Genomic DNA, 14,719 nt, shown 5'->3' with positions numbered 1-14,719 from the left:
ATGTGGTCGAACCAGAACTACCAACACAGACTAAACCGACAGGTAGCCTGGAAGTGCAGCGCTTTTTTTTTTCCTTATCTATTTTATTATAAATCTGGAGCGTCTGTGACACACACACATACACACACACACAACATACATGCGCACGCACACCCTCAAAATCAAGTGCTTCGTGTTTCACCCTACACTCATCTCTTGACGTGGTCCGATAGCTTTGAAAATGTGTTGATGTCTTCAGCAGGTCATATCGGCGTCAGGTCGAAGTCGTCGTTGACCTCCACGAGCGGGATGTAGAATTCGGGAATCTCGAAAATGCTGGTGGACTTGTAAGTGGCGGGATCCAGTTCCTGTAGCTTTAGCTGCCACTCCAGACGCTGAACTGCGTTTAACGCTGCGGCTTCATGCTGCTGCCGCATCAGGAGACACGTCTGCAGGAAAATGGAGGTTTAGGTCAGTCAAACAGGTACAGGCAAAATTATTTCATGTGATCATAATGAATAGCACGACTACTCGACTATTCTCTTTTTTTTTGTTGCCATAAGGCAGGGGCATAGATTTAGGGTGGACGGAGGAGATTCATCCCCACCAATATCCACCAACTATTAAAATGTCCCCTTCAATAATTTAATTCATTAAAAAAAAACAATTGCGCTGTCAATATTACACTAGATGTGCAGAAAGGGTTAAACCACGCTCTCTCCTCTGGTCATACCGCCCCCCAAACACATATGATCATTATGATTGGCTTTGCCTTTCCCTGCTGTAACGTGAGAGGCTGAAGCAGCTTAAGATACAAACAGCGAGCGCCTAAATTGTGCAGGTGAATTTCCCGTGCAAGAATAAGGTGTGTGACACACGCAAGTGAAAATGGCGGCAGCAAAAGAAGGTGGACATAAGGAGCTTTTTTCAAAGAAAAGTGTAAGACACATAAACTCTAGTTGGCCACTGAATGAGTCCATCATAATGCCGTTAATGCTCGTGTTTTTCCCACTTTAATGCACAGTCTATCGTTATAGCAGGCTGATGTAGTCTGTGCATAATATGCCCTGAAAACTAACAGCTGAATAAACAGCTACATGTAAAAGTGTATGATCCCTGCCAGTTCTCCTAATCTCTCAGAGTAGCATGTCCAATTTGAAACAATTTGTCAGAAAAACTACAGCCTGTGCTCCATCCTTTATCAATACTGATATATGAGACATGCTTCATTTGCATTTTGGCTAAAATAAACTCTTTATCTATCAATTAATAAACATTCTTTTAACATTACACTATCAGGCCTGTGTGCATTTAAACTGCAAGATTTATATTACAGTTTTATAAATAATAATAATTTATAATGAATATGAAAAAGATACTTACATTTAAAATACAAATTTATTATCATCTATTAGTACATTTTTTTTTTTAGAAATCTGTTAAAACTTGTTTTAAATTAAAAACTAAAGCCTACAGGCAAATAAACTGGCCAGCACATTCAACTTTCCTCAGTCAGAATTGGGCCATTTGAAAAAGAAAAATTCAAACATAATAATAATAATAATAATAATAATAATAATAATAATAATAATAATAATAATATTAATAATAACAATAATAATAATAATAATAATAATAATATTAATAATAATAATAATAATAATAATAATAATAATATTAACAATAATAAAAATAATAATTTTAATAATAATATTAATAATAACAATAATATTAATAATAATATTAATAATAATAACAATAATAATATTAATAATAATATTAATAATATTAATAATAATAATAATAATAACAACAATAATAATAGTAACAACAACAAAAACAACACAACAACAACAATAATAATAATAATATTCATAACAGTATTAATAATAATAATAATATTAATATTGATATTAATAATAATAAGAACAACAACAATAATAATAACAATAATAATAATAATAATAGTAACAACAACAAAAACAACACAACAACAACAATAATAATAATATTCATAACAGTATTAATAATAATAATATTAATATTGATATTAATAATAATAAGAACAACAACAATAATAATAATAATAATAATAATAATAATAATAATAATAATAATAATCATCATCAATCTTTTGGTCTTTCAAACCACCCGAACCCCCCTTGGCTACGGGCCTGACTATTTAATTTAACTTAATACATTTTATGACGAGAGGATTGATTAATTAATAATATATTTTAATAGCAGTTAAATTTTCACAGTATGTCTAATAATACTTTTTCTTCTGGAGAATGTCTTATTTGTTTTATTTCGGCTAGAATAAAAGCAGTTTTATTTTTTTTTTTAAGCCATTTTAAGGTCAAATATATATAAAATTTGAAAAAATTCAGGAGGGCTAATAATTCTGACTTAAACTGTACAGTGAGCCACAAATGGTACTATTAAAGGGATTTATTTATTCCATATCAGCAGCATTAGCTATATTCTTGACAACATTGGTAATAAATATATAATTTACAATCATAACTGTTGCTTAAACATGTACAGAGCTCACAAAACTGCTAGCCTGATGTTTTTTTTTTCATTTTCTGATGCTGTAAAACTAATATATTTTAAAGTCTTCAAACATATTTTACAGATGCTGGTTGTTTTGTATGTGTCCATTTGATGTCATATTTCTGTTCTCTTTTTGTACCTTCAACTTGTCAAACTTGTCGTCTACATCCTGAAGCCAAGACATGAACTGCCTCGCATTGAACCGATCTCGAACAGACGTCTTTCCATCATCACCCTGAAAAAAAAAAGATGAACTAAAGCAAACAGGGATACAGCGGGGGAAATAAGTATCAAAAACATCAACATTTTTCTAAGAAAATATATCTCTAAAGGTGCTGTTGACTTGAAATTTTCCCCTGATGTAGGTAAGAACCAAATAAATCCATTTATGCAAAGAAAACAAATGTAATTAGTTTACAAATGTATGCCTAATAAAACGAAATGACGCAGGGAACAAGTATTGAACACATGAAGGGAGGTGTAGTTCGGCAGTGAAAGCCCAGACAGCAGCTGAAATCTCTCAGTAGTTCTTCAGCAACCCTCTGCCCTTCCTCAGCGTAAATGAATATCAGCTGCTTCAGTCCAACATCTACATCAGCAGGAGGATGAAGACGAAACCAGGGTGGACATTTCAGCAAGACAATGATCCAAAACACAGCCAAGGAGACTCTCAAATGCTTTCAGAGAAAGAAAATCAAGCTGTAGAATGGCCTAGACCAGTGGTCGGGAACCTATAGCTCGTGAGCCACAAGTGGCTCTCTGACCAAAATATGTGGCTCCAGGGCCGTGCACAGGGGGGTGGCCCGGTAGCTAGAGCCACTGCCCCTTTGCCTTCATTGGCTGAGGTGCCCCTCTCGCTCAATCGACCCAATCCCCTGCCCCCCCCTCTCGCTCTTCACTTTGCGATCGGCAAACTGGTGAGTTAACTGGTGAGTGTTGAATACCTGCATGTGTGTGTGTGTGTGTGTGACACAGAGAGAGAGAGAGAGAATGTGAATGAGTCCAATCAGCTCTTACATTTACAATTACTCTCATTGGTCGGTGATTGTTGTTTCACACGCAGTGAGCAGCGAAAATAAATAATGGCATAGTGGCCTACCTAAATAATAACCGTGTTTTCAAAATGCCAGAGGCAGTCAAGCATATATTTATATATTTTAAACATGAGTACGTTAAATCTGATTATGAGCCTGATCAAGAGAAGATGAAACTGCGCGAATGGATCAGGAGACAGATGCAAAGCGATCTGAAGTCAGCCAGAAAACATGACGAAAGAGGTAACTGTGGGCTCATCTTGAAGATTAGACAGAGTGAGTCATTTTCGCTTGGCACATAATAGTGAAGTGAACTGAATGTCAGTGGTGTTAGCAAACTGAATAATGACGTTTCATGGTTTTTTACTGTAACCGCTGAGTAACGTCATGTTCTGGTGTCCTGACATTTTGTATATCAGATTATGCTACCAATATTATATATATATATATATATATATATATAAAGTCACGTGGCTCTTTAAGAAAATGCATTTGCCAAAAAGAATCAGAAATAGCTCTTTGCTGAAAAAAGGTTCCCGACTCCTGGCCTAGCCAATCATCTGACTTTAAGCTGCAGCACCGAAAAAGCCTTTTATTTAAAGAATTAATTACATTTCAGTAGTTCAGCACTTTCTCCGTCTGTCATTTCATTGTTATTACACATAACTCATTTTTCAGATTTTTTTGTTTTGTTTATTTTTATGTTTGTATTGTTTGGGTTTTTAAAAAAGACTGCTTCAATTCTATTCCTTTAGAAATATAATTCCCAGGAAAAAAAAAAACATGACGCGTTCAATACTTATTTGCCCATCTGTAATAAGGTCAACCTGTATGTAACAAGACTTTCTAAAGTTAAAAAGAAGCCTGATCTAAAGCAAGTTCAGCTTAACTTTATTCAATTTGGGTCAGATTCTGGAAAACACACTTTTGTAATATTGTTCTAAGGAACCCATGTTTGACAGTAAAAGCTAAAAATGTTTAATTCAATATAATTTTAGTTACAGTTTAATTTAATTGCAATTTCTAAGTGAAACCTGGAACCAAAATTATGGCGTTACGATTTTTACCTCATACAAAAATTCATGTTATTGCAGTCTTACCTCAAGCTGCAGTGTTAACTTGAGTTTAAAAATATTTCTTACTTTAATTTAAAGCCAATGTATCATAATGTGATCCCTTACCTGGACTTCTTGAGGCATGTTGTATACTTCGGCATCCAATAGGACTGTGCAGGCACTGAACGGAAGCGCCTGATTGGCTAGTGTTCTTGCAGCGCGGTAATGAACTCTCAAAACCTCCTGCTCATTGGATACAATCAGTTTTTCCTGGAAGAGCAAATTGTAGAGTTAATTCATTAATTAACTAAAATACTTTTAAACATGAATATAATTCAACAGGGTCAAAAGATTTACACTTTTATTTTAAAATATTTTTTGTAAAAAATGCATCAGTAAAATATGTAGAATTACCAGCACTAAACTGGTATATTTGAAACTTTATGGTTTTCTGGGGAGTCTAACACAGTATTAAAGTACAGAAATTGGTCATCATTGTATAAATAATAATAATAAAAAAAGAATAATTTCTTTATCTTTAACCTTTAATAAATCTCATAATCATGCAATGTGACTATAGCAGATACACACATTACAATATCGATGCACAAACAATACATTGTTCAGCCCTGTTTGAAACTATGAAATGTTTTTTTTTACATTATCAACATTTTGAGTTCTATACTTTAAACCTTTTTTGGAAATAATGTTAATTTTGACACATGAATTACAATTTAATATTTTTGTAATGTTGCTTTATTATTTAGAGATTTTACAAATCTGCTGCAGTTCCATCACATACCACTAGGAGGCTGTGAAACTCCATTCAGGAAAACCTTTTCTTCATCTAATATTAGGAATGTCAATTGAGGCCATGTTAGTGAATTACTTGGCCTATATTATATTTATCATGTAATTCCTGAAGTGCACTGGGTGTGTGGAATATATAGAGTGGTAATAATTGTTAAATCGATCCTTCTGGTTATTGTAAAACATAATATATTCGTTAAAAAATAATAATAAATAAAAACTGAATTATAAAAAGAAACACCAGCTATTCTTGATTTCCACTTACCCTTTCGATGCTGTGCTGCAGTCTCAGCTTCATCCGCACCACCTCTTGCTGTTTGAACATCTCCTTTAGTGGTTCAGGTAAAGAGGGTGGAGGCGTTATCTACAAAACGGAAGAACAGTGAGACATTTTTTGCCTTAGTCTTGAGTAAATATTACTTTCACATACTGTAAGTGGAGATCAGCTTACTGTTGGGATGCAGAGTTTGCTGAGAGGGTTTCCATCCAGCAGATAGGACCCATTGAATGTCACATACTCGTCGTAGTACTGAGGCGCTTGAGGAATGACACTACAAAGGACTTTCCTCTTCTCTTCGATCTTTTTGCGAATGTGCAAGTACTCATAATATGGGTTGGCTCTCTCTGTCTGGTAAGGCTGGATCTCCTCAAGCTTCAGTGCATCTACAATCGCAGCCAGGGACTGCTGAGTCTTTTCTCTGACCTGCTGAGCTGTAAGGTTTGCTTGGGCTAGCGGAGATGCTCTAGGCATTTTTCGTTTTCTTGGATGGGTCGCTTGAATGTCAGCTTCTTCTTCAAGAAGTCTGATTTTGGCTCTGGCCCCAGATAAATCTGAATCTCTGTCCATGACTGATATCGGAGAGGAACTTCCAGAGGTTTTTCCACTGGTTGGCTCTGCCTGATGATCAGGGTGGACAGGAGCACTGCTTTGAGGCTGTTCTACATTAGCCAGAGTGTCAGAATTCATAGACTTCTCGTCTAGCTGGTCAGGCGTTTCTGAGTCAGCCTTACTTTCAGATGGAGTTTGAATCACTGCACCTTCTTCTGAAGACAAGACTTTAGCCTCATCTGTTTCTGTGATTTGACTCTTATCTGAAACTTCTTCTGATACCTCCATGGGCTCCTCAGGGATCTTTTCTGGACTGGCACAACATTTTGGAGAAACATTTGACACCGAAGCCAAATGTAGGTCTTGTTTCTCTGGTTGAGCATCGAATGTAACCAATGGCTCAATGAAGACCCTTGGGGTACTTTCTTCTTGCACATGTTCATTGCCCTTTTCTGTATCTTCCTGAACACTGGTCGCCTTCAGCAGTGGTTTAGTAGATTCCTCAGAGCTGGATCTACAGAATGTTGTAGATGTACTTTGAGTGCTTGCGCAATCAGTTTTGGTGACATTTTCCCCAACCTTGTCCTCGTTGTACTCTGAAGCAACCAAAGGTTTTTCTCTCTGCTCTGTTCTCAAACCAGTGTCTGCTGTCAGTGTCTGTTCACCACTGGAAACAGAGCTAGTCTCACATTGCTGGCTACTCGAATGCAAATTGGAATCTGATGATGAAGTTGACGTATGAGAAGATTGTAATGATGCAACAGCAAGTGAAGTCTCCTTGTTGATTCCCTCAGTCTTCACAGCACCAGGTACATCAAGTTGACCTAGACTTGCATGCTCTATTTGACTATTAGTGGTGCAAGACTTGTTCTGCTCTTCCAAATGACTCTGAAACACACTGTTTGCCTGTGTTAGACAACCAATGTCTTTAACACTAGCCTGAGAAGGTTGTACTTGACATGTGGAATCACCTTCATTACTAGACAGAATTTCACTTTCTGGAAGAGAGTTAGTAAGACTTTGACTGCTCAGAGTCTCCTGAACAGGTGGCACACTAATCTCAGTTAGATGAACTTGAGATTGCTCGCTGGTTGGTTGTGATGCAATACTGATTACCAGAGATTCTTCTGTGGGTTTTGTTTCAGTTGTTGGTACCTTGGCTTCTTCATCCAGAATAGCCCTTAAGCATGGGGATGCATGCCTGCCTGCCAATGGTGTGCGATTGCAGAGAGCCGATGATTCGGGAAGACTGCTACTATCTTTATCATGAACACTAGGCGACCTGGAGGACTGTACAATAAGGGAAGACTGAAGTAAAGGCGGCTGCGAATCTAAAGCTTCCACGTTCATGTCAGAATCATATTGGTCAGTTGGTCTAGGTGTCAAAATAGTTGCATGACAGGAGTCTTCTGAACTTGCCACAGAGATCATTGATACTGATCTTGACATAAGGCCAGATTTTTCAATCTCTGGTCTCGGAGATCGACTTTGATTGTTTTCAATTATCGGACCGTTCTTCCCGAAGGTTTTCGCATCTAGCGAGAGAGTTCTTACACTAGTGGCATCCTTTAAGATCTTTTCACGTTGTCCATCTGGTGCTTCTGAGCTCTTTGACCGAGTTAGTTCCTTGGTTAGACATGGCTCAGTGGATGAAGAGGATGTTTTTATTTTTTCCTTGTTTTTTTGTTTCCCGGGGTCAATTCCTGGACGCTGTTTTAGCCGCTCCCGTTCCTTCTGCTTAATTTTCTCCAAGTGCTTCTTGTGCCACTGTTCAATTTCCTGGTCCTTGAGACTGAGCATGCGTTCAAAGCTGGTCTTCATGAGGTCATCATTTACCAGCCTCTTTTCTTTGGGACGAGTATCCTTTAGAGTAGGTGCAACCTTAGTTTTGGAGTCGACTTCACTTGGTTTCGGCTTGCTAATTTTGCCATCCCTGTTAAACTGAGATCGATCTTTGTCCTTTTCCTTGTGCCGATCTCGTTCCCGATCTCGATGCCTTTCAGACTCCCGGTCCCTCTCTCTTCGATCTTTCTCTGAAGGCTTGGTTACCTCTTCTTTTGATTTAGATGAGACAACCTTATTATTCTCACAAACATAACCTTTCTTCTCTTCCAGTAATGACTTTAGATTAGAGTAGGAAGAGGAAGATGGAGTGGTTGATTTATCTTTTTTCCTCTTGTCAGAATCTTTGTCCCGTTCTTTGTCTTTACTACGGTCAGATTTTCCATGATCAGCGGTTTTCTCAGGGGCTTTTCCTTTCTTTTCAGAACTTGTTTTATCTTTATCTTTGTCTCTGTGGTCACCAGAAGCGTGCTCTTTCTCAGCTCTTTTATCAAGCTTGTCTTTATTCTTCTTGTTCTCCTCATGCTTCTTCACCGGAGTCATTGGTTTGAGTTTTTCACCCTCTTTATGACTCTTATCATTGGGCGAATGTGAAATATTTGTTAATTTCTCCTTTTCCTTCCATCGATCTGTAGAGTTGTGGAGCTCAGGTTTGTCAGCTAAATGCTCAGATTTTACCTTCTTATCTTTATCCGAGTGTCTCTTATCAGACTTCTCAGATTCCCGATCCTTTGTTGGTGGTCGCTTATCAGTTTTTTCTCGAGAGCTCTTCTCTGGAGACTCCAGTTGCTCTTGGTCAGCTGAATTACAAGTTGCTGGTTTCTCATCCACTTCTTCTGACAAGTGTAGTGAGCCATCAGAAATTCGTACTGAGACAGAACCATCAGTCCGGTCATCAGGTTCATCTTCTTTTCCTCGCTCCTCTTTAAGAGGAATCTCTTTTTTCTCCTTCTTAATGGTTTTATCTCTTTCCTCTTTTGGCCTCCTGTCCTTGTTACTGCTACTAGTTGAATGTTTGTCTTTCGATGCCCCTTTTTCCTCTTTAACAGGTGACGAGTCTGAGGATTTTACTGGAGATCCACCAGCAAGTATCTCACTTTTGCCCACAGGTTCTTCATTTTCATCAGTTTTGAAGAAGTTCTCCTTCCAGAACTCTCGATCAAACTCAAGGTTCCTATGTCCCTCCTTGCGTGGCTCTTTCTGCCGGTGGCGATTCCTCTCTGCCTCATACTCCTTCCTATACTTCTCTTTCTCCTTCTCCTTGTGTTTTAGCTTGTGCTTTTTTACAACTTTCCCATCTTTGTCAGTCTTCCTAAATGCACCCTCAGAGCTGTCCATACTGTTGCTTAAACTGCTGTCTTTAAAAGGACTCGAACTGCCGTCATCTCCTTCCAAGTTAAGCTCCTTGTGATGATGCTTGCTCTTTTCCTTATGTTTGCAGCTTTTACTGCTGGAATCTTCTGTGCAATAGTCAGAGTCTGTGTAGTGGTTATATTTGATGCCGTCCCCAGGGCAAGATCCATCAGCGATTGAAACACATGTCTTAGCGTTTTCCTGTTTCAGCGGGGTTGCCTGCTTGTCGGTTTGGCTGTGGTTCAGCTTTGGGGATTTGACTACAGACAGGTGAAATAGGTGAACCGATGTGTCATCCTTTGCACTGAATGACATTTTGAAAGAGTCCTCTTCTCTGACACCCTTGTCAGAATTATCAGACACAGTCGGAGAGGAAAACAGAAGGGATTTGCTGTTCTCCTTCCCTTCTTCTCGGACTTCTTGGTTTTCTTTGTTTTTGCTTTGGCTCTTGTTCTTTTTCTTCTGTTTACCTTTTTCTTTCTGCTCCACTGGCGTTAGAGTCAAGCTTTCTTTTTTCGATCTACTGTCCGTTTTAAGTCCATCCACACTGACTGACCTAGTGGGTGAGCTCCTTCTTTCCGTTGGCACCTCGGCTTCATCGCTTGAACTGTCTGAACTGCAGTAGACACGGGATGCCTTTGTTTTTTTAGACTTGCAAGCCAGCATGGACTGGTCGCTTTTGCTACCTTGTTTTGAAGCATAGTGGTTTCTTTCCTTTTCCTCCTTTTCCTTTTGCCGTTGCTCTCGCCTAAAGAGGTGTCGCTCATTTAGTGACTTACTGAGGTCCTCTTCCTCTTCCTCATCTTTAAACTCGTATTCATCCAGCCCTGACATGGACGATGAGGCTTTGACAGTTGTCGATTTACAGTCAGAGTCTTTTTCAGCATCAGAATACTCCAGGTTCTCGTCTACACTGGATGGATTCACTGAGGATGGGTCCTCTGATTCTGTAACAAACAAAATACGAAAAAGGGAATTATTAAAACACTATTAAATCAAATGTAAAAGAAGTAAAATACTCATTACAGGGATAGTCACCCAAATAGGATTTACAAACGCTCCTCTTGTTTTAACCTTATTTGAGCTTTATGTAATGTAATATGTATTTATATAGTGCTTTTATTTTGTTTGGTCATACACCCAAAGTGTAATATTAAAATATTAAACACTTTCAAGGATTTAAGATGCTGATGACCCTTAAACACATAATAACTGACTTGTGAAAAGGGACCATTAGCAATGTAACTACACAGTCAGAACTCTGGATATACCTGAAGAGCTGTCTTCTGGTTCTGAGAGTGGGATTTCTCCCTTGAGTAGCTGCTCCAACTCCTGAGAGTCAGCAACATCAACCGGTCTCTCCCCTCTCTTGTTGGCCTGGAAAGCATTGCCTCCATGACGCAAGAGCAGCTTTACAATCTATAGAACATGCCAAAAATACAACTTGCAGTGAATCAGACTGTCAGAAAGATACTCAGTGTGTCAGTGTGTGTGTGAAAACTCACGTCTTTGTGTCCACTGCTTGAGGCATCATGAAGTGGCGTGTCATCGTCCAATCCCTGCGTGTTCACTTCTGCTCCTGCACCAATCAAAACCTTCGCTACATCATAGTAACCAAGGTTACAGGCTTCATGGAGAGGCGTCCAACCTTAAGAAAATACCACACCAATATGAGCTACAACTTGAAGGAAAACTCTCTTTAACTCTGTCCACCTTTTTCCATAATTCCCATAAAGCGTTATGGGACATGGGGGGAGTAACATACATGTAAACTATAGCAACTACGACAATGCTTAGAAACAATAATCATTATGAACTATACACAAACTCTTAAGTGAACTGAATATAGGGCGGCATGGTGGCTCAATAGTTAACACTGTCGCCTCACAGCAAGAAGGTCACTGGTTTGAGTCTTGGCTGGGACAGTTGGCATATCTGTGAGGAGTTTGTATGTTCTCACCATGTTGGTGTGGGTTTCCACCGGGTGCTCCGGTTTCCCCCACAGTCAAAACACATGTGCTATAGAGACATTGGGTAAAACAAAATTGCCCGTAGTGTATGAGTGCTTGTTAGTGAATTTGTGTGCATGGGTGTTTCCCAATATTGGGTTGTGGCTGGAAAAGAATCCGCTGCTTAAAACATATGCTGGAATAGTTGGTGGTTCATTCCACCGTGGCGACCCCTGATAAATAAAGGACTAAGCTGAAGTAAAATGAATGAGTGAACTGAACATAACAATACGTCTATGATCCCACTTTTAAAGGCACAGTATGTCATAATTTTCGCCACTAGAGGGCAAATATTCACAACAAACAATGGTTTATTTTGATAACAGAGTATGAAATTATGAGAGTTCATTCTCCAAAATTCTGCTCATGATCACGTGAAGAAAAAGCAGCACTGTTTTATCAGACTAAATGCATTTGAGGCTTCTGTTCAAATGCTGCTCTGTGCAGTCTAACAAAACACACCACAGCTGTCACACATTGACTTCCATAGTAATTTTTAATCCTACTACAGAGGTTAATGGTTGCCAGAAAGCAGTATTTTCCAAAATACAGTGGTCCCTCGTTATTCGCGGGAGTTACGTACTTAAAAAATAACCTGCAATAGACAAAATCTGTGAAGTAGTCAGCTTTGTTTACAATTATTCTAGTTGTTTTAAGGCTGCTCACTACACACTTTATACATGTATATGCACCCGACCCGCACCAGATCGTCACTTTTATAATTTAATTCTTTGTTTTAGGCACTATGACAGGTCACAGTGGATATTAACAGCAGATTCAGTGAGCTAATCTGCGCATCTCTGATAGTAAAATAAGTTGATTTTACACGTTTTAAAATTTTCTTCAGTTTCAAGTAGATACAGAAAGAAAAAATAAGAAATATTAGCTTTTACAGATACAAGATAACAAAAAGGGTGCCACTTCAGCCTAAACATCAGCTATGTTATGTTAACTTGGCCGTTCTCTTTGCACTGCAAAAAGATTACGCCTTGCCTCCAAAACGCTGCCAGCTGCACTGAATGAGCGTTTTCTCGTGCCGCTTGTAGCAATGCACAAAATTCTCCTTGCAAGGCGCTGCGGTCGTACAAATAAGTGATCTTGTTTCTCCCAGAACAATGGTAGATTTTCCTCTGATGACTCCTCTAACTGAAAGTTTGAACAGTACTCTTGCACTTCATTCATTTTTTTGGGTGTCTCATCTTCTCATTCTGCTAAGTCCACTCTCTGCTTTTTCGCCGGTACACTGCCATGTCCCGGTACATCCACCCGCAATTAAGCATAATACATTTTTTTTATTACCCAACCCGGCCGACCTGCGGATTATCTGCAGCGCCCGCAGACATAACCGCCATCCACGCATCACTACCGAGTGTTAAACGTCAAGCCCTGATTACGCTCTAAACTAACTTTCCCCAACATAGGTTTTAATAACTCAAATCTAACAACTGATTTCTTTTATCTCTGTCATGATGACAGCACATAATATTTGACTAGATATTTCTCAAGATACAAGTATTCAGCTTTAAGTGACATTTAAAGGCGTAACTAGGTTAATTAGACAAGTTAGGGTAATTAGGCAAGTCATTGTATAATGACCGTTTGTTCTGTACACAATCCAAAACAAATATTGCTCAAGGGGGCTAATAATACTGACCTTAAAATTGGTTTAAAACTGCCTTTGTTGTAGCTGAAATAAAACAAATAAGACTTTCTCCAGAAGAAAAAATATTATAGGAAATACTGTGAAAAAATCCTTGCTCTATTAAATATCTTTTGGGAAATACTTGAAAAAGAAAAACTCAAAGGAGGGCGAATAACTTTGACTGTTTATCGATAATTTGCAGCACGACCATTTTATTTTAAATGATTTGTTTCAATTCTTTTGATTAGAAGTTCATTTAAATCGTCGTTTAAAACACAGTAATAAGCAATCAGAAAAACGCTGATAATCGACATGTGATGCACACTTGTAAATCTAAATAAACACTGCGCCTCACCTGCGAAATCTTTGACGTTTACATCCGCTCCGAGGCCGATGAGCTCCTTCACTTGTTTGACGTCTCCTCTGATGGCTGCCATATGCAGAGGCGTCTCTCCTCTCTCGTTGCGTTTGTTCACTTTGTCTTTTTGTCGTGAGGACGAGCTGCTGGCGATCTTCTTCTGCACCGCTGGAGATTGAGACGGGTGGCTCGGTGTGGTATCTGAGATTAACGAGAACATTATAGTCATACGTTTATCTGAACTGACCATCTGACCTGACAAGACTATTCAGTTCAATTCAAGTGATCTGTATGGCGCCGTTCACAATAATTACTGTTCCAAAGCAGCTGTACAAAAGGTGCACATTATGTCAAGTTCAGACTGCATGATTTTCAAAGTAGTCAGATGTTTTCAGACTGCATGACTATCTGGGGTAGCATTGCATCGCTGCTGTGTTTACGATGCAAGATGGATTGGGGACAGGGGGTTTCACAATGCATGACTTTACAATAGGAGAAACGCTGACAACTTAGTCTCGGTCCGCAAACTACATATCACAACCAAACATACGCGGGAAGTGACATGGAAACAATGCGAGGTCATGTAATTTATCTTTTGCAGTGGTGCAAAGCAGTGATCCTCAACCACCGAGCCGCAGACCGGTACTGGTCCGTGGATCGATTGGTACCGGGCAGCACAAGAAATCATTAATTATTTCCGTTTTATTTATGATCTGAGTCTGAACAATCTTTTATTCAGAAAAATCCTTTATTTTGAAAAATGACTGTATTCTCTCGGTTACATCTCAGTCACTTGAGTGCCCAATTTTAACCCACAAGCAGCAAAATGAGTAAAAAACAGACGTCTTTGGAAAGTTTCTTTGAAAAGGCCCATTAAGGAACCCACGAACTACCAAGGAATGGATACACAACCATTTCTCAACAAATCAAGTGAATCCAGCATGTCTGTGCAAGAAGATCACGAGCTGGAGATCCCAAATGACCATGGCCTTTTAGGGGTTGTTCGCATGTCGTGTCTTTTCTAGAGTTCGTTATTGGAGATGTTCGGCTTGCGCACAAGCGAGGTGATTCGCTCGTGCCTTCCAGACGCACACAGTTGAATGAATGCCGCAAGCGCACCGCGCGTCACATGACAAAAACTGACCGACCAGCTTCAGTTTGTATGGAATATGCATATTTCCGTAGAGTAATTATCTCAGACAAACACGGAATACCCAAACACTGCAGAGCTCTGTAATTTTCTTCATGAATA

General features: G+C 38.8%; 1 protein-coding gene across 2 annotated transcripts in view; it reads right to left on the bottom strand.

Annotated features, from left to right (window-relative positions):
• Positions 1-14,719, bottom strand: part of ankrd12 (ankyrin repeat domain 12) — a 103,100-nt gene that overhangs the window by 950 nt on the left and 87,431 nt on the right. For both annotated transcript variants that reach the window (XM_056445801.1, XM_056445810.1), the window contains 8 exons: positions 13,465-13,668; positions 10,964-11,106; positions 10,730-10,877; positions 5,886-10,405; positions 5,700-5,798; positions 4,751-4,894; positions 2,675-2,770; positions 1-428 (listed from right to left, as the gene is read on the bottom strand). The exon at positions 1-428 is cut by the window's left edge and continues 950 nt beyond it. In XM_056445801.1, the coding sequence (XP_056301776.1) occupies positions 243-428; positions 2,675-2,770; positions 4,751-4,894; positions 5,700-5,798; positions 5,886-10,405; positions 10,730-10,877; positions 10,964-11,106; positions 13,465-13,668 (5,540 nt within the window). In that variant the 3' untranslated portion in view covers positions 1-242. The remainder of the gene's footprint in view (positions 429-2,674; positions 2,771-4,750; positions 4,895-5,699; positions 5,799-5,885; positions 10,406-10,729; positions 10,878-10,963; positions 11,107-13,464; positions 13,669-14,719) is intronic.

This window comes from Danio aesculapii, chromosome 2 (genome assembly GCF_903798145.1).
Source record: "Danio aesculapii chromosome 2, fDanAes4.1, whole genome shotgun sequence".
Taxonomy (NCBI): Eukaryota; Metazoa; Chordata; class Actinopteri; order Cypriniformes; family Danionidae; genus Danio; species Danio aesculapii.
This window is presented reverse-complemented; position numbering and strand designations above follow the sequence as displayed.